The 25,212-nt window shown below is 38.3% G+C and overlaps 1 protein-coding gene across 14 annotated transcripts in view; it reads right to left on the minus strand.

Annotated features, from left to right (window-relative positions):
- The window catches only part of LOC140729065 (adhesion G protein-coupled receptor L3-like), a 558,770-nt gene that overhangs the window by 118,731 nt on the left and 414,827 nt on the right, over positions 1-25,212 (minus strand). For all 14 annotated transcript variants that reach the window (XM_073048349.1, XM_073048350.1, XM_073048353.1 and 11 more), the window contains 3 exons: positions 12,425-12,709; positions 9,468-9,571; positions 6,864-7,049 (listed from right to left, as the gene is read on the minus strand). In XM_073048349.1, coding sequence (XP_072904450.1) covers positions 6,864-7,049; positions 9,468-9,571; positions 12,425-12,709 — 575 coding nt within the window. The remainder of the gene's footprint in view (positions 1-6,863; positions 7,050-9,467; positions 9,572-12,424; positions 12,710-25,212) is intronic.

Consider the following 25,212-nt stretch of genomic DNA (forward strand, 5'->3'; position numbering starts at 1 on the left):
ATGCTAGGTATTTTCTGTCCTGCTTTTTTTAAATTATGCACGCCAGGTATTCACTTTACCATTCAAGGGCGATGACAAGTACTGTACATTTAGACTGCTTTCACAGCCTATACTTAAATCTCTTGAGAAAACCACATATGCCCTCAGTTTCATCTCTGCACTTCATCACTATCCTCTATAATGTTTACTGCAGGTTTCACAGTCCATTATAGGAAGATATTTCTAACGGTCCTGGGTTATTTCAATCTGCACTGATAGATTATTTCCATCTGAGTGACCAAACCCATTACAAAATGAGACACAAGATTTCAGGCAAATTGCACCTGTTATTTAAATATTTTTAGTGCCTTTACATAATAGTATTAGTAAGATAGGAAAGTCAATATTCAGTATATTTGTACACTGAAGTGGACTTAGTGAAATCTGAAGATTTTAACATATTTAATATATATTATTCCTAATAATCTGCATTCTACATATCTGGCAATCAGCAGATATCACAATGGCTCAGAGTTGTCACATCAGTTCTGGAAGACAAATATTTTACACACAGGATACAGGTACTAGTATACCCTTTTTAAACCTTTCATATCATTATATCACATACAATGCAAACAACTAAACATTTTTAGCAGATTTGCTGGCACTCTAATGTTTACATTTATGTTTTCTTTGAGATAGTTTGGAATGTTTGAACAAAAAAGCCCATTAATTGCAGAATGCGCAGCACAATGAATTCACATACTCCTCCTCTTTCCTGCTATGTGACCTGAACAAATGTCAGATTAAACAGCGTCAGTGTGCTCACAACTGAAAGAGAACTTTCAAAATTCACAGCCCCCTATTTCTGGTGCACAATAGGATTCTTCAGTTATTGGAGTCTTTGGCTTGCCATGAGGCAGAGAGAAAGAGAGCAAACGAGAGACAGACAAAAACATAGATGAATGCATCACCCTAAATGGGAATGGACACATTATGTTGCATTAATTCAGAAGAAAACAAAAAGCTTTTTTTTATCAATATTAAATCCACTGCCCTGAAGCAATTATCACTACTGCAGATGATTATGATCCAAGTTACCCAGGGAGTTTGCTTTTTGGCATATTTTGTATGCAATGTTGTTAATCGTTTTTTAAATTCATAAACAAAAGCTGTCATATTTCTCAAGGATGAAACGCTGAATGCTGCAAGGATATTTCCGAGCTTGCTTTTTAGCACAGAAATTCAGATTCCTGTTTTGCAGTGAATTTCACTCCTCTGGAAATTAAGTTAGTTTGTATTGACATCATCTTTCATTTAGCAATCCAACAGATTTCTCTAGAGACGGGTCAAATCAAAGCAGCTGGTACAATTTTTTCACCTGCAGCTTAAAGATTAAATGTGAAAGGATACTGCGAAAAGTACATATGTAAAAGACATAGAGGATACCAAAAGGAGCTGTAACTGGTTTCTCACAAACTCTTATTCAGGCTCATCATAGCAGGGCTAATTCCTTGCCTTACAGCTAGTACATAGCTTGCTCCAGATTTTTGTACATTTAAATTAGAACCATTTAAATTTTCCTCCTCAACTAACCATTTTTTTTGTATTCATCTAAAATGGACTCGGTAACTGCAATGACAGGAGACTGAGGGACTCTGTTATAAGTCACCCATTGCAAGTAGATTATGAAGTCTCAAACATAGCCGTATAGGATAAAATTGTAATCCAATTAATACACTAAGCAAGAGACACCATTCCCTATAAGCTCCATGTGGCTAGTTGCAAAGGTTTACTCCGATGAACAGTCAAAGTAAATCCAGTGTTCCTTTGAAGACTCCCTGCAGATTTTTGTTTAAAAAATGTTGGTTAGCCAGAAGTTTCACTTCATACCACTGACAATGTGCTGCTCATTTGCAAACTCACTGGTTAGTAGTCACTGCAGTGGCAAATTGGCATTAGCTGCAGGTCAAAGCTGTGGTTCAGGTACTCTGATCTCCCAAAACATCTCAACACAAATACCAGCATATTCCAGTAACCTAGCAGAAGCTACTGAGGAGATAAGCACCCACACACACTTTCCACTGAGTCCCTTTGCTCACTGCTCACATGAGCCTTCGCACCTCCCTCCAATAAGATTCTATAATTGTCTACCTCTTATTGTCTCCACTTTTCAGCTCCCAGCCTCTGTCACTGTTACCACTCTTCTCTCCCCCATATGTTTATCACTGTCCCTTACCTAGGTACTATCAGTTTCCAGCTCTAGTTAACACCCTTCTCTTCACTTCTTCATACTGGCCATCTCCCCTCTACCCTTTCAGTCCAGATGAAGGGAGTCCATGACCTGAAACGCCAACGATCTATTTCCCTCCAAAAATGCTCCTGAGATTCTCCAGTGTCTTGCTTGTTATTCCAGACTCCAGCATATGCTGTCCCATGTCACTCCACATTCAGGAGTGTGGTAGTTTGTGTCAGGAATTATGGGAGAAGCAGTATGTTCTTTCTGCCCCTGGTAAACAGGTCACCGCACTGGTACCACAAGGCAGTGATAACATGGACGCTTAAAATAAAAGACAGCTTCAACAGCCACGGCCATTGCATGTCCCAGCAGTTTGTTGCAGGCAGTATTCAACCACAATAAACTCAATCCTGAAGGGAATTTCTTCTTGAGCTGTTCTACAAAGATATCCAAGACTGTGATGCTTGTTAATGAGATACCTGTGAACCAAGGAATCCATTTGTAGAAAGACCTTAGTGATCCAGTTCATAAGATACAAAAAGTCTGTATGACGGTACAACATGCAATCAGGAAAGCTAACAAAAAAATATCATTTAATTCTAGGGGAACTGAATACAAAAGAAGGAAGCTTATGTCAGAAAGGGTGCTCACAGGAAAAAATTTGGAGTACAAGGTACATGACTAACTCTACTCAAGGAAGGTCGCTAATAGATTGGATGGCATTCAAGAAAGACTTTCTAGACAAACACGTGGAATGGGTGGGTTACCTTATGAGGACATTTGGATGGGCAAAACTTGCATATTTTGAACTTCAGAGTATGAGAAATGACCAAAATACACAAGCTCCTGATGGGTCTTTACAGGGTTAACACAGTAAAGATGTTTCCTCTTGTGGGAGAACCTAGACTAAGAGGTCACTATTTAAAAATAAGGAATCATTTCATTTTGAACAGAGATAAAAGTGAATGACTTTTTCTCTTGGAAGATTCAGAGTCTCTAAAACTCTCTTTCCTATCCTCTGTAAATGCTTTTAAATTAGACGTGTATACATAGTAGATAAGCGAAGTGATAAAGCGATCACAGACCTGAGTTTACAATTTGATCGGCCATGACCTTATTCAATGGTGGATGGCCTCAGCTCCTAATTTGTATGCGAGTTCTCCTCCTGGTACTAGTTAAACGACGGCAGTAACAGAATGTTAAATCAAAACATCACGTTTAAGCACCCTCCAATTTTTAATTTGGAATTTAATGTGTCATTTTCTCTGATCAATCGCCTCATTATACACCAGTCTTGGACCTGTTACATTTTTCTGTAGCTCTAATCTAACAACTATTACTAATTAAAAAACCAAAAATTTTACTGCCTCATGATATAAGTTTGAAAGCTTTGTCTGAGTCATACAGGTGAACACTGATTCTCTGTTGATTGAAATGAAATGGAGCTTCTTTTCATACTTAAGATTAATAATGTTATAAACCAAAAATTATATAAAGTTATATTTAATTTTTTAGTTATATTTTATATTAAATATAAAATTAAGATCTTATATAGACATAAATGTATTAAAATGATTTTTAGTTCTTAAATAGTGAAAGATCAATTGGAACCTCTGCTATGTTTTGGATATAAACAGTATTTTGAGTAAATACCTGGTGCCCTCTTTCTGACCAGTTATACCTTAGTCAAAGTATCTGAACAAATTACCAAGAGGTTAAAAGTCAGTCTTTTGTCAATAGGATAGAACACTGAAATTAAAAACACAAGGGGAAAAAAACAAAACAACATTTTATATCCGCATGATATCAAAACTTAAATTTCCTTTCCCTGTATCAGGAACCTTTGACATTTTGAGATAAAAGTTACTCCACCAGAGGAAGTGGGAGTTTCTGAGGCATTCTTCATGCTAGTTGTGTTTCAGGTAAAAGATTTTGGGATACATCCTTATTCACCTGCAACCACAGCACCGAATAGTTTTCTACAAACCCCATTATTAATGAATAATGCAAAATTCTGCAACCCCCTTTTGGCTTGCACAGAGCTTATATAATGGATCACCCTGGGCAGCTCCCCAAGAATAAAATTCTAGGCCACGGTTTTGAATTTTGCTTAGCAATAAGCACGGCGTCAGCATGATGAAAATATAATTTTGTTTTAGAATAGGGAACTCTATATTAAATTCAGAATCAGTGCTTAACCCCTCTGTCACAGAACTACCTCCCAGACATTCAGGAGGCTATACAGAGGTATTTTCTTCAGTAAAGTCCAGCAACTCCTATGTCAGTTAAACCTACCTGTTTATCCCAATGACACATAATGACTCATCAATGCAGATTCAGGAAGAAAGCAAGTTAATGTCATCATTCAAGACTACATACTATGCAAAGCCTCACCATCTGACAACACAATACACTGAGACTATGATGATTATATCAGCTGATTATTAAAAATGAAGTAATGACAACTGTTTTTAATTTTTTCCAGTAGCTTAATTTCCTTTGGAACTTTGCACAGTCTCTTCAAGTTCCTTAAAATGCTATTTTTCTGCAATCATTAGCTCATTTAGGACGCCTACAAATATATTTTATATAAATAGATTAAGCAACAAATGTCACAGGAAATTAAACCCTTAACAGCTATTCTGAGTCAGTGATTAAAGCTGAATTTGACAATATCATCGCAGTATGATTAGTGCAAGTCAACAACTCACAGCCCGATAGAACCTTCAGTAAAGCAAAACCCTCTGAGCCGCTTCACCATCAAGTAAACATCCAAATCTGAGCCACTTAAGCAGTTAATGGCAGAGGGGGAAATATTTGTTCAAAATGATGGCAGTAAAGGAACATTTGACGTGAACAAAGAAAGGTCAACAGAGGGAAAGGCTGGGAGAGAGAATTTCATTGCTTATGATCTGGTAGTTGAACATTTGAAAGAAGCAAGAATTGGTAGGGCAGAAATTGAGAAGATTGCAGAAGAGAAAGGATAAAGTCACTGTTTAACTGGGAGTCAAATTTAAGGTGGCATGCCAGGGTTGATGTGCAAGTGGAACTTGATCCAGGTTGCAGCATGGCAGCCATGCTTTAGATAAAGTCAAGTTTATGGTGTTGTGACTCTGAAGGATGCCACCGGAGAGGCAAAGCTGGTAGATACAAAGTCTTTATTCGGGACACACACAAGCTGACAACCTTTAGAGTCACGAGAGAGAGAATGGGGCTTCCCAACCCAACATTCCAGCACATTTTTATATGCCAAGGATATAATGCTTCTTTTAGTTACATGTAATCTGGATCTTCCTACCAACATTGTTGTTAGTTATCATTGTCTCTGAGCCGTAATCAAGCCGACGCAGAATCTTAGGTCAATGGTGTGTTGATTGCATTCATGCCTATACAGTCAATTGGGTGTTTCCTGGTCTGCAATTTACTCTGAAATGCAGCATCAGGAAAACCCTTGTTTCAAGCTGCATTTTAAATTCATCCTACAATCCATATTCAGATCTAAAGACTGGTTGTTGTTGAAATTAATATTTGCTATATTGCATATCTCCAGAATACACCCTAACATATGGAGCTTGGTATGAAAGAGCTTGGTCTGGGGGAAGACTATACTGGAGACAATAAGGTGCAAAGATTTCAGTGTAGGTGATCTGAAATACAAAATAGTCATCTTTGGGATGGTACCAACATATAGTCCAAGGTTCTGCAAATACCACACAGCTTAATACTTGTATACAATTGGTTTCAAGTTCATATCATTCCCAGTAAGGAGGGTACAGTCCATGGCTCAGGCTCAGAGGTCAAGACGAGAACTGAAAGAGGCCAATGTTTTCTTGGGAAGACATTCCTGCTCCCTGAACTTAAGAGGAGCAACCTGATCAGTTAGAAGCAGAGGCGGGGTTGAGAAAGGTTGTGGTGAGATGAAGCTAGGTGTCATCAGAACGTGAGTGTTCACATAGGAACGGATTCTGTTTTCAGCTGATGCTGACAGGAATCACCGTGTAGCTAGAAATTAAGAGAGGGATGAGTGAATCCCGTCAAAATGGTGGAGGAATGGAAATGGAAACCACAGCAGGTGATTCTGTAGCAACGACTGGAGAGGTAATAATAAAACAAGGTATACATCACCTCCTTCAGTTGGAAGTTGACGGATAGAGAGGTGTTGAAGAACAATGTTTTACTCAATATGTCAAAGGTTGCAGATAGGTCAAAGAGGATTTATTACATTTTAGAAGTCAGAGCCAATTTGTATTCAAGGAAGAATGATTTTAGGTGAGTTTAAATGGGGAATAAAAGGAACATGGAATCATTCTAAGATTCAGAATGCAATGAAAAATCACCCAGAACATTAAAAAAATTTAAAAGGGAAGGATAACACTTTTCATAAAAAATACAAATTAATGCAGTACATTATGTCTTCAGTAAATCTTTAGGATTTGTGCAACTTATTTATTTGAAGACATGTTTTATTCCCTAGTCACCCAACATAAGGACAACAAAGTTATGAAAAATTAGGCAATTAGGTACTGTTTAATCTCGTTTCATTTACCTAATGCTCCTTATTTTTGTAATTATTTCACCGTGAATCTGATGAAAGAAAGGAAATTGAGAAGTGAATCCAAACACAATGGTGAGATTGATTTCCTACCTTGTTAAGGCTCCGAGCAGCATTGTCTTTTCCACCCGGAGTGAGATTACGGAGTTGCCGGTTTAGCAGATCAACTAATTGTTCCATGAGTTTTACTGAGAACAAAATATCCCCAGCATGAATCAGGTGTTTTGTCTGCTCTGCAAGCTCTCGAGCAATATTGTCAGCAGTCTCACCAGATCGAACCTGAGGATTAAAATAAATGTCTTTTGGGTTGTTTTTCCAGAGGTCGATTCTCTTTGGTGAAATATACCCTATTCTTACTTTCCATTTATCATTGTACAAATCACCTCAGCATATTGTCCTATGGGTGCAAACACACACCCTTGACCTTCAGTGTCACATGTAGCACTTTAAACCAGCAAAGGGAAGCTACCCATACATAATGAAGGAGGTTTTCAGCAATGAGATCCATAAATTTTCTCTATAATCCAATCTAGATTCATCATAGCTTGGTATGGTATATGCACTGCTCGAAACTGCAAGAAATTGCAAAGCTACCGATGCAGCCAGTTCATCTCGCCCTGCCTGTATTGAGTCCCTCTGAACTTCCTGTTGCCTTGGTAAAGCAGCCAGCATGATCAAGGACCCTTCCCAAGCTGGTCTTTCTCTCTTCTTCTCCACTTCCACTGAGCAGAAGAACAAAAGCTTGAGGCATGAAGCACCAAGCACAGGGACAGCTTCTACCCCACTGTTACCCCACAAGATTCTTGAACAGAGCTCTCATACAATAAAAATGATCTCTTGATCTCTCAAACTATCTTGTCATGGTCCTTGAGGTTATTCGTTTAACCTCACTGCATTTTCCTGTAACTGTTTGACTTTATTCTGCATTCTGTTCTTTTTTTTCATAAGCACACAGCATGCAAACTTACACTGGATTTTGGTACGTGTCACAATTATAAACCTTTTAACAATTAAGTTACCCAATCAAACCACCACACACCCCAACATCAAGATAACCAATAAAGAAAATAACACAATTGTTGTTTAGTTAGGAATGGAAAACAAAACAAAAATAAATAAATCTTTTTAAATCAATTTTATTTTGCACAGGAAGAAACAACCACAAAATTCAGCCTTTCAATTTCTCCCCAGTAGAGTCAAATTCTATCCTGGCAGTTTCAGCTGTTTAGAACAAAAGCCAGCTTATGATTGAAGTCTGGTTGATGAGGTTTATTTGTTTGAAGAGTACTTATTTTAAAACAGGATAAACAGGCACAAGGCTATAATGAACTTTTTTCATTATGGAGAGAGTCCAGAGGACATTTGCAAGAATAATCCCAGGAATGAAAGGGTTAATGTATAAGGAATGGTTGGTGGCTTTGGGCCCGTACTCACTAGAGTTTAGAAGAACAAGGAGGAATCTCATTGAAATCTATTGAATACTGAAAGACCTAGATAGAGTGGATGTGGGGAGGATGATTACTATGGTGTGTGAGTCTAGGACTAATCAGAGGGCACAGCCTCAGAAAGGAAGGACATCCATTTAGAACGGAGGTGAGGAGGAATTTCTTTAGCCAGAGAGTGGTGAATCTGGAATTCATTACTGTTGAGGCCAAAACACTGATTATATTTAAAGAGGAGGTTCATAGGTTCTTGCTTAGTCAGGGTGCAGAAGGTTATGGGCAGAAGGCAGGAAAAAGGGGTTGAGGGGGATAACAAATCAGGCATGATGGAATGGTGGAGCAGACTCAATGGGGCCCAGTAACCTAATTCTGCTCCTATGTCTTATGGTCTGAAAAGCAACCTATAACTTTCATGAAGAGATATGTCTTGGAAATTTTAGGTACCAAGCATTATAAGTTGATAAAACATACAATTATTCATTTGGACTTCTTTCCTCACAAAACATTCATCATCATATCTTAACACAAGCTTAACAAACAAAAGCTTAACATTTCTTCACTTCAGTTACACAGGGAGCAGCCTACCAACTTCTTCAGCAAATCTTTGATTATTTTGGTCTCATGAGCAAACAAACTGAACTGACACAAATTGTATCACAATTTCACAAAAGCATGTGTGCAAAAAAAAATTCAAACTAACAATTTCATGGTGAAAAGTCCCATCTGCTTTTCATTTTCTCATAAAAATTAATTTACAGCATCACTGCACATTACTAATATGGATTCCAATACACAACAAACACTTTAATTTCAGCCCATTTTTATTGGAGAAAAACTATTCTGCATTCTAGCACCTTTTTTAATGCTGATGAATGTTTGTGACAAACTAACATTTTTTTTAAAAACAACTGAAGAGGAACTGAATACAGTCAGGTCTCCACAAAATAAAGTGCTTTTGCTGGAGTGGTCATCAAAGTTCTACAGACTGTGGCAGACCACAACAGGCCGATAATAAGACTGTGCTTTTTGACGTTCTCTGCTCACCTCCTAGGCCCTCTAGTTGGATGTGGGAGAATATGACAGAGCAACTCACCACCCATTCCCTCTGACCACATTACTCTTACAATGTTTTCAGTTATGATCCATACCACCAAAGCTGCAGTTAGGACAGGATAAATTGAGAAATAGTTGTTTAAGCCCGATATGGACCCTGTATAAATATTACTTGCGGTACAGCTTAACTACAGAGACTTACTTTCTGAGACAGCAGGTTTATCCACGGGGAGCTGCAGTTACTCAGGTCTGGACCCAAGGGATCCCAGTATCCTTCAGGTGACAAACATACATAGGTGGCTACACCTGCAGCAGATATTGAGAAAAAAAAGTGAAGTGTAGATTTATAGATGTGCAATAATAACACTAATGAAAACATTACTGGGTACTTCTGTTTGGATGCAAAATATATTAAATTTTAACGGCTCTTAAAATATTCTTTAAAACATTCATGGTTACAAGGACAGAACTGAAAGAGAAGACTGCATTACTCAAATATATGATGACCATAGCATAGGCAAAATGGGGTGAAGGGGGTGTACAATCTATTAATCCTCAGTAACACTGAGGAGGTTGGACAGGGACTTCAAATATACTCAGAAAAGAAATGAACTAGACTCTTCCACACCAGTGAACTGCAGTTGGTGTTGAAAATGTGGTGTTATCTACACTACAGTAAGCAAATGCAGACTGGGTGACTGCTTTGCTGAGCACGCCAGTTCAGTGCCTGTCACTTTGGTTCTCCATTTCCCATTTTCACCCATTGGTCTGTGGCCCACTGCATTGTTACAGTGAGGCCCAATGTAAGCTTGAGACAACAGTACCTTACCGTCCATCTGGGCACATAGCAGCATCTGGACTTAATGTTGAATTCGACAACATCAGGTAACTTGATTCCTCTGTCTATATCAGCATCCATTTATGATACAAGTACTCCCCAGGTTACAAACGTCTGACTTACAGACAACTCGTACATATGAACCAAGGAAAGAGAACGCCATCCGCCATTTTAAGTCGGATCTCGACATCCACCATTTTAAGTCGTTACCGTCGACACTGTGTTGAGTGTGTAACTTTGTATTTGGCTTAAATTTTTCTTAGCAAGATTCACCCTGACCCTGTGCATCCCCCAACCCCCCCGCTCTCCATTCCAGTCGGCTGGTGGCGCAGTGAGATCAATGCCGGGCTCGAGAACAGAGGATCCTGAGTTCAATCCAGTGACAGACCGTTCCCATGCTGGGTTGACGTCGAGCTCGCAACTCGACCTCATTAAAAAACACTGCCACCTCCAGTTTAAATTCCCATGCGGAATATTGTGGAGGATCAAATCCCCAAACCCAGCACAGCCCCACTTGTCCCATTTGACCTGTCTCAGTGCAGTGGACTTTAGTACCCGGGGGACCTTGGGAGCCAGCAGAGGTCGGGACTCGCTGCCCGCAGTGTTTTTGTTCCATTGACGGAAAGCGATCGCGATTGAAAATAAAGTGGAAATAATAAAGCATTTGGAAAGAGGTGAAACACCATCGGTCATTGGAAAAGCGTTAGGCTACAGTTGGTCAACGATCAGAACAATTTTAAAGGATAAAGGATAAAGTGAAAATAATGGAGCATGTGAAAGGCCCTGCCCTGATGAAAGCTACAACTATTGCTAAGCAATGAAGTGGTTTAACTATTGGAATACATATGTTTCTTAAATGTTTTATATGCATAGAAAGGTAAAGTATATAGTATATAGTAAGACAAACGTTTGACTGACACTAAATAATACCAGATGTACTTGTTCCGACTTACGTACAAATCCGACTTAAAGACTGACTCAGGAACGGAACTCGTTCGTAACCCCAGGGCTGCCTGTATTGGCAGAACTAGTTTTTGTTTCTTTTTTTTCCCCTCATTTTTCATTAAGGGGAAATGGAGAACGTGCTCAAGCCTGACCTGCTGAGCATATCCCCTTGCTCTGAATTTCACAACTTCTACATTGTTTTGTCTATGTTCTCATTCTCTAACAGCTCCAACTCTCTCATTGACTTAGTTTACAGTTTATGCCCACTGACACCCTGGTTTTACCCTATGAGAGATATCACCCTCCCCCTCTTTATGGAACTTAACAAGCTACTTCTCTTCTTCCCAGTTTGACTAAAGTCAACTGGTTCTCTTCCCACAAATGCGGCCTGACCTGCTGAGTATTTTTAGTATTTATGTTTAGACTTCCAGCATTTATAATCTCTTTGATTTTCAAAAAAATACATGTCACAAAAATAATGCTATCAAGTATTGAGAGTGAAATGGTTACAGCATCTTTCAAACTATAGTCAGCCCTCCTTATGCACAGAGGATTGGTTCCGGGACACCCCGTGGATACCAAAAAACGCGGATGCTCAAGTCAGTGGACTTTAGGACCCAGCGGAGCTCCGGAACTTATTTAACCTGTCTCAGTACGGTGGACTTTAGGACCCGGCGGAGCTCGGGACCCGGCCACCTGCAGTGTTTCTATTCCAGAAAACGATCACGATTGAAAATAAAGTGGAAATAATAAAGCGATCGGAAAGATGTGAAATGCCACCAGTCATCGGAAAAGCGTTAGGCTATAGTCAGGATAAAGTGAGAACAATGGAGCATGAGAAGGCTCTGCCCTGATGAAAGCTACAATTATTACTAAGCAACGCAGTGGTTTAATTATTGGAATACATCCATTTCTTAAGTGTTTTATATGCATAGAAAGGTAAAATATATACTATATACTAAGACAAACATTTGACTAACTGACACTAAATAATACCAGATGTACCTGTTTGACTTAGAGAACTTCATTTTTTTCGATTCTCAATATGCGGTAACCTATGCACATCCTCCCGTACATTTTAAATCATCTCTAGATTACTTATAATACCTAATACAATGTAAATGCTATTATACTGTATTGTTTAGGGAACAATGACAAGAAAAAAGTCTGTACATGCTCAAACAACAAGTGCTGGAGAGAGAACTTCCGGGTTTTCCTGATCCGCGGTTGGTTGAATTCACGCATGCGGAACCCGCGGATGAGGAGGGCCGACTGTACTAAATTGCCTGGATCACTGTTTATTGGTTCTAAAACCCTCACGTGTTAGATGCAAAACTTGATGTACAGTTCTAGCTGTGAAGAGAATGACTTCTTACCCACTGTTCCCAGAGGACAGGGCCTTTTAGCTGTCTCCCCCGGCTGGGTTCTGGGCCAAGATATATCACGTTTGTCTGTGGCCTCGCAGCACTCTGTGGACTCAGGAGGGAGGTGGGATGCTATCAGCGTCTTTGCACTGGTCCTGTGAAACAACGATGGAATCTCTGGTGCAGGTGTCAGTGTTGCCTTAACACTCCTCCTTGAAACGGGCGTGGTTGTGGTCGTAGTCATCGCAACTTTGGAGATTTTGGTAGTTTCCATGACAAATGATGAAGATGTTGTTTCTAAAACAAAGATAAAGATAAAAGTTATCCATTAAGGAACATTACTACAATAGACATATCTAGGACTTTGAGGTTTAAGTGACTAAATAATTCAATTTCAGTTTCACTACAGCAGATGCTGACATTTGGATTCAGATTTATTTATCACATGTACATTGAAACGTATAGTGAAGTGTACCATTTGCATCCACAACCAACACACTCAAGGATATACTGCGGTCAGACTACAAGAGTTGTCACATATTTTGGTGCCACCATACCTTGTTCAGCAAAACAACATAAGCAGCACCTCCAACAACAAAACAAAGCAGAACGGTAATAGAAAAACAAGCCCCTTTCTCACCGTCTTCCCCCCACCACCACACACACATGCCTCCAGGCCAAGGACAGGCCACCCCTGGGCCTCTAGTTCTTGCCCCAGACTCTCAGGCTCAACCAACATTTGAATCAGGAGCATTTTGTTTAAGATTCCTTTCATTTCTAGTAAGGCCAATAATTCAGGAGAGCAGGAAATAAAGAAAATTCCATTTCAGTGCACAAGGATGTTACCCTTAATTTTGAGATTTTATTTCATTGTTTTGTCAATTTTGCAAGAATACTTATACTTGCGAGAAAATATCTGCAATTCAGTTAATAAAATTAAGGTACTTGTAATGAGGAAAAAATAATTATTGACAACAAAAGCGGCTTCATTTTGGGCCCAGGGAGTTCCTTATTCTGTAATGTTATGGTAGTTTTCCCATCATGTTCTCCCATCCAGAGTCATGAGGAACAAATCCAAACCATGAACTACTGGCATGTTTATTTCCATTACCCCAGTAAAACATAGTTCTGAGAAACTTGATTTGAATCAACATGCCCATAGTCATTAAAGCCACAGTGATCATCACCTAGGTACCTGTCAAGCACTGAATATGCTGGACTGTCCTTACAATGTCCAGAGAGACAGGTTAATTGTCTCTTTCATTGCAACGTGCCATTGTAACAGTTTTCCAAAGACAAGTATCTGTGTTTTGATGTTGTTTAAGATCATGCTCTGGGAAGAAAATAGGAAATAGAGTGCTGGGAATATACCAGTGAAAACTATATTCTGTTGAACACTTATACAGTCATACAGCATGAAAGCAGGTTTCCTAGCCAATCAAGACTGTTCTAACCATCAAGCAACCAATTAAACAAATTCTGTTTTATTTTCCACATACTCTCATCAACTCCATTCTTCACTGACTCTGGCTGATTTACTGTGGCCAATTAGCCTACATCGTGTCCATCTTCAGACTGTGGGAGAAGAAAAGAACGCCTCAAGGAAATCCATACTGTCACAAGGGAAAGCATGATAACTTCACCAAGATGGCCTCAGAGATCAGTACCAAACCCAGGTCACTGGAACTGTGAAGCAGCTGCTCTACCAGTTTACAGTGACAGCCCAAAATTCCTCTACCTGGCCACAGCGTTACTAGACACATCTTTTTGTTTAGGAAGTCCTGCAGCATCGAGAAAGCATTGACCAGTTATAGGCAACATTAGCACACGGTTTCAATACGTCGTGCTTTACACGACAGATACCCATTTAGCTAATATCCTCACAATAACAACACACTGAATATTCAGGCTGCCTTCAGATGTGCGATGACAGAAGTTGACCATCAGAGAGATTTTAAGGGGAAGTCAAGGGCAGGTTCTTCATTCTCATTCATGTTTGGAATGAGTCAGAAACTGTGGCTGAGGCGGGCAACATTAGTAATATTTAAAAAGCCATCTAGATAAGTACATAGGTAGGAAAGTTTTGGAGGGCAGATGGGATGAGTTGTATTGAAAGGCCTCTTTCCGTGCTGTACTTTGTGTAGAGCGAGGGGAAAATCAAGAACACAATCCACAAAGGCTCCACAGTCACTGTCTGATCCCAGTTATAGATAACCACTGAGCTGCTCTGAACTACATATACTTTTCATTGAACAGCTACATCAATCTTGTTTACGCCATCTGTTGCAATTAATGCTTCCTCAAACAGCGTGGCTGAGTATTTCTCAGGAAGTGTGACCATTAACAGCTGGTTAATTTCTAGATGTGAGCTGACTCTGTTAAATGTTAAAACAGTAACTGTGCCCAGGTGTATGTTGTTCAGCTCTTGATTTAACCTTCTCCATGCTCTCTGCTGAGTTCACATTTGCTTGACACTTTGAGGCTGATTTGGATGTTTCATTAAGTCATTAACCATGATATGCCAATGAATTCTAATTGAAAATCACTGGATTACAATGGTGATGAGATTGTTATTGATTGTGTGTTTTCCTGTGTTTTTTTTTAAAAAGGACATTACTCATTTCTTCTTTCTGCTCTCTGTTCAAAGATGTTCAGAATGCAACACATGCTTCCTGACTCACAAGGTCTCAACATTGTAACCCCATTCCAGCGAGACTTTATTTCAAAATCTACTTGTCATCACTGACCTTGCCAAGAAGGTTAAATCACACTAAGTTTTAAGGGAAATTTGTGCTGTGGATTCCTGATCCGTGGGGAACTGCCCAAATCCACTTAAGGAACCTTGACAGTTATCAAAAGTGATTTCTGCATTCAATCCATCGGACCTGAACTTGGGTTTAAGTATTTACTGCACAAAGTGCATTGCAATTACTGAAATTGAGACAACTTGCACTGCAAAACCATGTTTTGATTAAAAAAAATTTAAAAGGCTTTAAAATTGGATCAGTCAACACAACGGTTTGCAAACCGATTTGGCTGAATGATGGACTGAATTGCTGTGTCCTGTCAAACATCAGCCTTTCAAAAATAACCCACTGGAAACTAACCCAGAACCACCTCAAACAATAAAGTGCAACTGTGGAGTGAAAAACTAAAAATGGTCTAAAAGTGACAGATAAATGATTAAGAGAGCAGGAAATAGCTGAAGTTTTGATACTTCTTTTGACCCTCTGTAAACACATCAAAAACTTGCTGGTGCTAAACTGTATAACCAACTTTTCACCACATTCATTGTGATTTAAACACAAGAGATTCAGCACATGCTGGGAATCCAGAGTTAGCGCACACAAAATAGAGGTGGAACATCTAAAGAGGTGAGGAATTAATTGTTGATGTTTCGGGCTACAACCCTTCATGATTTCTTCCATTATTTGTGAGTGCTACATTGTGATTTAAATTTGCTATTACCAACCAGTTTATCAGCTAGGGAGGCTGGCGTCATTAGCATAGAGGCCTCAATAGAGGGTTTCACTTGAAAAGTAACCGAGGGAGCAGTAAGAACAAATAAAACGACTAAACCTATTAAAGCATTTCTACAGCTATGGGCAACCAATGTATGCTTCGAGGACAGAAACAACAGTGGAAATGTACGCAATATCCTTAATATAACTGAACATTCCAAAAATGGTTAATGATCAGGCAGAGATTGTGATCAGAGTCAGATTAGAGAAAAATAACATTGTGACCAAAGACCTAATGAACAAATAGATTTTAAGGAAGCTTTTGAAACAGAAATCCAAGCAAGGAGATAAACTAGTGCATGTGTATTTAATGAACACAAAGTTAAAGCAATTATGGCTGGATGAAATGAAAGTATTGTTATAAACAGCAGAAAACACAAAAGATATATATGACAACTAATGGGAATCAGTAGATTCTTTACATACTGACTGGGAAACTAGCAGAGGCCTCGGAAATTTATGGTTTCTTTCTTACAAAGTACATGAAAAGAAACTGAATTCTCAAGAGACATCACATGACAAACTTTGTCAACACCACCATGTGTGCACAGCATGAATGTACCATTCTTCACTCCCTTACTGTACTATTTCAGGCCAATAATTAAAAAAAAAACACATTTGCACAAATGGTAAAGCTATCAAAGTAAAATCCTAGATGTCGAAAGTGCTTATGCATCAAATTTATGCAAAATGAAAGCCATTTTCAAAGTCCTGGTTGTGATAAAACAAATGTTTTAACAATATCTTAACTGCTTAATTTCTCAGGGGTATTGTGTGAATGAATCCAACAATAAGCACATCAGTACATGAGCATCTAGGCACACAAACTACCATGCTACAATGCTCCTCCCTCACTGGAAAACCAAGGCTTTTGAAAGAAAGGTGATTTGATTAAGTTTATTGATAAGGAAAAGGCTCTACCAAGTTAAATACTCCATAAAACAACCTGAAGAAACATCTTAACATAAGAAAATAATACTATTACCCAATTAAAACTGCGAGCCAATTTATTTAAAAATACCCTCAGACTCAATTAATTCTTAAAGTCAGTCATGATGCTTCCAGGAAAAGGACAGTTGCACTCCAGCCCAAGAAAACCTAGTTTAAATTTGGCATTTTCAGAACATTAATATATTTTATAATGGAGTAATTTTATGCATAACTTACAGTATATTCAGTGTTCTTTTTGTTCCTGCATGCCTGAGATGTTACTGAAAATAAGTTTTTCATTGTACCTGCATCTCACTGTACTTGTGAATATGACAATAAGCACCATTTGACTCGACAAATTTTTCTTTCTCTTTTTTGAGTTTTCCTCTTCAATAAATTTTCTCTCTGCCTCTTTGATTTTCTCCTTCCTGTCTTACTGCTGTTGATCTGATCTGAGCCCACTGTTGACGGTGTACAAATGTGCTGCATCAGGTTAGGGAAATGGGACATTTGAAGATCCCTTCACCCAGGAAAGGAAGATTCTCGGTTTGGGTATCTGATGCTACTACTGTCAATCTGCACACATCAAGTTACACGATAAATGACAGACCATCCCATCTGTGGGAAGGGGGCAATTAAAAAAATTAGAACATTTAAATGAAGTCATACTCAAGTTAGAGGTTTGGGGTCTCCGAGTTATCAACAAGTCAGGACAAAATATAAAACAGAGTGGTAAACTTATCAAATGAGAATAAACTCAGAATAACCACTTGGGAAATTAAAAGCACTAATTTAATGGAAAGGCAAATGTCAACCAGACTTGCACAAGAAGCCCACAGCAGCAGCTTTCATTTGAACAAATGAAACATTTGTTGACATTCCACAGAACACACTGTTCTAAAATTAGCTTCATCTGGTGGTTTTATTTGCTATTACAACAATGCAATGCTGCAAATATTCTATCTTTATTTTACTTTACATAGCTTGACATTACTTTCAATCCTTTGATTATACATTTGTCTTTGAATGAAATGATGCATCTTCCTCATCTTTCTTTCCAGTTCAGTGAATTTACAGCATCATAGGTTTACAGGGTAGTGAAGAAGGCTTTTGGCATGCTAGCCTTTGTCTGTCAAGGCATTGAATATAGAAGTTGGGATGTTATATTGCAATGTACTACATGTTGGTGAGGCTGCATTTGAAATACTGTGTTCAGTTTTGCTCTTCCTGCTATAAGAAAGATGGCATTAAGCTGGAAAAAGTGCAGAAGAGATTTACAAAGGTGTTGCCAGGACTCATGGCTCTGGGGTATGGAAAGAGTTTGAGCATGTGGGATACTTTCCACTGGAGCATAGGAGAATGAAAGGTATAAAATTATAAAGGGCACAGATAAGCCAATACACACAGTAATTTTTCCCCAGGGTTAGGGAATCAAGAAATAGAGAGCAAAATAGCAAATTTCAAAATAAACTTATCCCTTTTACAATGAATAATCAACTTTTATATAACTGGTTTCACAAAGGGATTAGATATATAGGAGACTGTTTTGAAGGAGGTATATTAATGTCATTTGACCAATTAAAGAATAAATATAAAATATCAAATAACACTCTTTTCTGTCATTTCCAATTAAGGGCTTATTTAAGAAATAAACTTGGTCAAACAATGTTATTGCTGAAACCTAATGAAATAGAAACTTTAATTCATAAAGGAAAAATTTAAAAATTTATTTCTGGTATGTATAACTTGATTCAAAAACAGGCAATTAAACAAGGAATTCATAAGTCAAGACAAAAATGGGAAACTGATTTGAATATTAAAATTGATGAAACAAGTTGGTCAAGATTATGTCTTGACAGTATGACAAATACAATAAATGTTCGACTAAGATTAGTACAATATAACTTTTTACATCAAATATATATTACACCACAAAAAATAAACAGATTAAACTCAAATTTATCTGATCAGTGTTTTTGATGTAATCAAGAAATTGGTACTTTTTTACACTCTACTTGGTCTTTTCTAAAATTCAGCCTTTTTGGACAAATTTAAGAGTTTTACTGGAACAAATTATTGGAATACAACTTCCACACAATCCAATATTATTTTTACTAGGCGATATTGAAGGGATAAAATCAAAATCCAAATTGAATAAATATCAGAAAGAATTCATAAAAATTGCATTGGCAGTAGCCAAAAAGGCTATTGCAGTTACTTGGAAATCGGATTCATACTTAAGTATAGATCGTTGGAAAAATGAAACTTTTAGCTGCATTCCACTTGAAAAAATTACTTATAATTTAAGAGATAAATATGAAATGTTTCTGAAAATTTGGCACCCTTATTTACAAAAAATAGGATTAAATATATAGGTGCTCCGAAGATAAAATTATTGGTTATCTGGGGAAATAAATAAATATACATATTTAAGCTATTATGAACTCCATGGAGCATGTGGGGATCTTCTGAAATCCAGACATTCTTTCTTTTTTCTTTCTTCTTTTTTTTCTATAGGGATATGTTAGGGGGGAGGGGTTAAGGGGAGGGGGGAAGGGTTGATAATTTTCTCTTTTCTTTCTGTAACCCATTTGAAAATTCAATTAAAAATTTTTTTTTAAAAAAACAAATAGAGAGCAGAGGTTTAAGGTGAAATGAGAGGAGAGAGATTTAATAGGAAGCTGAAGGGTGACTTTTTCACACAGAGAGTGGTCAATCCATGGAATGAGCTGCCAGATGAAGTGGTTGAGGCAGGTACATTACAGTATCTAACAGATACTTAGATGGATAAATGAATAAGAGATGTTTAGATGGATATGGGCAAAACACAGGCAAATAAGACTATCTTAGATAGGAATCAGTCTGCATGGACCAGTTGAGCAAATGGACATGCTTCCATACAGTATGACAATATGACTACTTGTATACAACTAGACTGAAAGTTCATGATAGCTTTGTAATCTCTGCAAAGTGTCCAGAACATTCAGCATATCATCACTCGGCTTTTTCCCTGAGATTTAGGTGACCCCAGTGTGATACTTTGCTGCCTAGCATTATCAGATGGTAAAACCATTTACAGATTTGTACAAGTTACCAACAAGTTATTTGGGAATACAGGTCATACTCACTTCTGAGCATCATTTGCTGGAAACAGAAAATCTACCAAAAGATAGCTCCCAAGACTATGATCTTTCTGTTTCATATGGGGATCATCCTAAAGGTGCTATTGGAAACAGTGCTGTATGTGGTGGGAATAAGCTTTAAGGAACAAGCCAGTTCAGATAATCTTAAGGGTTATCACATTCACTATACAGCAGCAGATACTGGAATCGAAATTGGGATTCGACTCATGCTGCTGCCCCAAAGGAGTTTGTACATTCTCCCCATGACTGCACAGGTATCCTTTGGGTGCTCCAGTTTCCTCCCACGTACCAAAGATGTACATTTAGAGTTAATGAGCTGTTGGCCGGAAGTATGGTGGCACCTGCAGGCTGCCCTCAGCACAATTCTCACTGTTTTGATATAAATGAAGAATTTCATTGTACATTTCAATGTTTTGATGTATATGACAAATAAAGCTAACCTTAATTTTTGTCCTCACTTTCCTGAATTGTCTGATAGCCATGGGACTACATAAAGGAGTGGTAGGGTTGGCCTGATAGACTGAAAATTAAGAGAACCAAAGAATCACTCTTTGATGCTGCTTCTGATTGCTATCTAGTCACCTTGTTGTAAAGTACATGTCAGAAACAGAATTGACCTTGGTTTCATGCACTACTTTGGACTTATCTCAACATCTATTCCCTGTATCTATTGTCCTTAAAGTCAAACTTTTCTGCCCACAGTGCTATTTATGTCATTTTGGCATTGGGTTGTAAAACAACTCTTTACACATTTACCCTTGAAGGTAACTGATCAAGAAAATCTTCATAAACACTTTAACTGGCTTTCCATGATGTTCCATCAAACCCCCAGTTCTGTTGCTTTCTTTCTCTGGCAGGGACTCAGCACCAGCACTAGATGCAATCAATTCCTTCATGTATTTATCATTCACTGTACTCATGTTTTGCAGTAATATTTGTTACATTCACATCAACTCTAAGCTGAACTTACTTATCCAAGTACTTTTAATCAGCATTTAAATTTTCCTTTCAGCTGAAAGGTCTGCTTTCAATAGCTTGCAGTCAAGGACAAGCTTTGTGTGCATTTGATAAATACTGAAGTGAAAACTAAAGATTAATTGTATCAGATCCTTTAATTAATCACCATTAATCAGCTTCTTCTGTTTCCTATTATAAGTTGCCATATATATTATCCATTTACAATTTCATCCGCAGACCTGCTGGGGAGATTGGAATGTGCAAGCTCATTAGACCCATTAGACTCATTAGACTATGCACTTTCAGACATAGTCAGTCTGTAACTTATTGCCACCTAAATGCTTTGCAACCCTTCATACGTAGCTTGTAGACATCACCGTGGTTCACAAGCGCCATCTTGTAATTATGAGCTGATTTTTTTATTTCAGGAGGAGGAAACCAGAAGTCCATGAGTCAGTCCAGATCAGAGGTGGAGAGGGTCAGCAACTTTAAATTCCTCACTGTTACATTTTGGAGGACCTGCCCTGGTCTCAGCACGTAATTACTATTATGAAGAAAATGTGGCAGTCTCTCTACTTCCTCAGGAATTTGCGAAGATTTGGCATGACACCTAAAACGTTGACACACTTCTATAGATGTGTAGAGCAGAGTATATTGACTGGCTGTATCACTGCCTGGTATGGAAACACCAATGCCCTTAAATGGAAAATTCACAATAATAGTGGATTCGGCCCAGTCCATCACAGGTTAAGCCCTTCCCCCACCATTGAGCACATCGACATGAAACTGTCACAGGAAAATAGCATTCATCATCAGAGACCCCAGCACACAGGTCTCGCTGCTGCCTTCAGGAAGGAAGTACAGTAGCCTCAGGACTCACACCACCAGGTTCAGGAAGTTATCACCCCTTAACCATCAAGCTCTTGAACTTCACTTGTCCATCAATGAAATGTTCCCTCAACCTATGGACTAATTTTCAAGGACCCTTCATCTCACGTTCTCAAAATATATTGCTTATTTATTTATTATTATATATATTGTTTGCATCTGCAGTTTGTTGTCTTTTGCAACTGCTTGATCGCCCAGTTGGTGTGGTATTATGGATTTATTGAGTAGACCTGCAAGAAAATGAATCTCAGGGTTGGATATGATGGCATATATGTACTTTGATAATAAATTTACTTTGAACTTTATACATTACCTCTTCAAAATCCAGCAAACTCAGTTCAGCATTTTTAACTGATAGCATTTTCAGAGGTCTGGATCTTGGGAGCAACTTAATGTATCTCTCAGTGGCCACATTTTAATTTTGATATTACGTTCCCTTCTATACAATTCTTGTTTGCTCTAGTCTTGGTAGAAAGTTCTTATACGCCTTTTCTTAAACACCTTACCTGGATCATCTCTTATTCTTTTGTCCTGAAAGATTGATTGTTCAGCCTAGTTTGTGTCAACTATTCTCATCATTTAACATAAGCAGTTGGGCCAAAGTGCAGTGCCCAGGACTGAACACAGAACCCTCAACAGGATATACTAAGCTTCATGAAATGAACAGTATTATCATCCCTGGGTAGCTCCTTGAGATAAAGGATTAAGGTCAAAGCCAAGTTCACAGTCACAGGTAACAAGTATATGCATGCACAAATGCAATGAAAAACTTGCAGGAGCATCACAAACACAAATGCATCATAAAAGCAGCATCGTCAGGACAAAAAACCCCAAATTAAACAGAAATTTTCAGTTTTTGCTAGAAACAATACAATTAGAACAAATTCCATGAGGTACAAAATGGTTAAAATGGTTATAATGTTGTTACACTGAGGCAGTGATTAAGGTTGTGCAGGTTAGTTCAAAAACTAAATGGTCGAAGGGGAATAGGTGCTCTTGAACCTGGTTCAAGCTTCAGTACCTTTCTTCCTGATGGTGGATGTGAAAGGATGGCATGGCCTGGGTGCTGCGGTTCTTTGGTGATAGATGTTACCTTTTTGCCAATGTGTACTCACAATAATTTAGTCAAATACTTGAAGATTGTAAGAAGCATCCTCGCTACCTCAGTACAGCAACACTCTGATTAGTTTAAACTACAACTGACTTTTTTGATTTAATGCGTTTTTATAGAAATTTGTATAACTTACATTTATGTTTTCTCATGAATGCTGTGAAGCTAATGCAAGTAAGATTTTCACTGCACCTTTACATACATGTATGTGCATGTGATAATAAACTGAAGTATGATTTTGACTTTGAAACACTTTCTGAAGGTCAAGGCAAATATCTGGCATACATTCTGCTTGGAATTGTAGTCTTAACTCTTAAAAGCACTTGAATTGTTTAATTTCGCTGCATTTCCCCACGTACCCGGCAATACCTGAATGTGTGGACATTTATTTGTAGAATATTGCATGATTTAGAATATTTCATGATTGCAGTCTGGGTCCAGCTATGCAACATGAAACCGCTGCAATTCGATGAGAATCCAGGCTGGGGAATTTGCCCATAAAAATTAGATCAGGTTAGACCTTGTGAAGGAAAAGCAACACTATTCAAATGAACAGGAACAGCTGCGAAGGGCGCATGGCAAATTAACTCCATTACACTAGAAAAAAAACATTGTCTTTTAATTTGTTTTGGTCTTTTAATCTTAAATTCTAATTATATTTCAGTAGTTTGTGCTTTTTAACAACAGCTTTGCATTTTTCAATGTTTGTTAAGGTTCTTTGAACATCATTGGCTTTCTAACTTAGAGCATAACATGCTTAATTCTGAAAAGTGTAATTTTAAAGAAAACCTTCTAAAGTTTGGAATTTGTTTTGGTGGAACATGCCTGTTTTGCTTAACACAGTTTCAACCTATGTGATAGTTTTTCACTTAGCACTTTATTCATTCCTTGGGTTTTTTCAGCTGGTGATATGTATAATGAATTTGAGTCCAATTCCAGTCATGGATAAGGTGGAGACAGAGCACCTAGTGACATAATTTCATGAGCTTTCCTGCAATGTCACCAAAAGAGCTGATCTTTAACTTCAAGGTGGTACACACACACACACACACACACACACACACACCTGTTTACACCAAGGTTGCGGAGGACAAAAGTTGAAAGATTTAAGTTTCTAGGAATGGACATCACAAATAGCTAGTTCTGGTCCAATAACATGAATTCTATGACCAAGACAGCATACTAAAGCACCACTACTTCCTTAGGAGGCTAAAGAGGTTCGGCATGTCACTTTTGACCTTCATCTTTTATCAAAATGCAATCAAAACCATTTTATGCAGATGTATCATGGATTGATATAGCAACTTCTCCACCCAGGACTGCAAGAAACTGCAGACAGTGGTGGACATAGCTCAGTACATTACGAAAAACAGCCTTCCTTAACTCTGACTACACTTCTTGCTGCCTCTCCAAGCAGCTAACACAATCGAAGTCCCCACCCACCCTGAAAATACCCTCTTCTGCCCTATCCCATCAGGCAGAAAATACAAAAGCCTCAAAACACTCACTACCAGGTTTGAAAACAGCTTCTATCCTACCACTAAAGGCTACTGAAAGGTGTTCTGAATGATAAGATGGACTCTGACCCAGTTATCGTCTTGTACCTTGTTGCCTGCCTACACTGCACTTTCTCTTTAACTGTTACAATCTGCATTCTGTTAATGTTCATCTTTGCACTAACTCAATGCACTGTTGTAAGGAAATCATACGTAGCAAACAAAATAATGTTCTTCACTGTACCTCAGCACGTTACAATATCAAATTTGAAAATCTAGAAACTTTTTTTTTATAGCTTTGACAGCCAGCTAAACTAGAGGGGTGGGGCTTATGTCTGTGCCAAGATGTTTTGTATGCTGGATAAGGCTTGCTTAGCTCTCCAAACCCACAATGCACCTCACCCCTAGCCCCTCCACATGACAACCTTTTCAAAACTCAACTGCACATATACTCTAACTATTAATGATTCCATGGGATAGGTTTCCAGGTTGTTGCTGGGATAAGTATTGACTTCTTTGGTAAGCATCTGTCTGAATGGATAGAGAACAAATGACATGCTGATAAAAACTTAAATTATGTATTTGTCCTGCAGTGAACATTCATGATTCCTTCCCTCCCCCTCCCCCCCCCCCAGCAATCAGGGAACATTACCAACATTTCATTCAGTACAACGTTCTCTACAATTTCTACCAAGTTCAAGTTTAATTATCATTCACAACCATACACAAATACCCATGGAATACAGCTAATGAG

The sequence above is a fragment of the Hemitrygon akajei genome, chromosome 6 (assembly GCF_048418815.1).
Source record: "Hemitrygon akajei chromosome 6, sHemAka1.3, whole genome shotgun sequence".
Taxonomy (NCBI): domain Eukaryota; kingdom Metazoa; phylum Chordata; class Chondrichthyes; order Myliobatiformes; family Dasyatidae; genus Hemitrygon; species Hemitrygon akajei.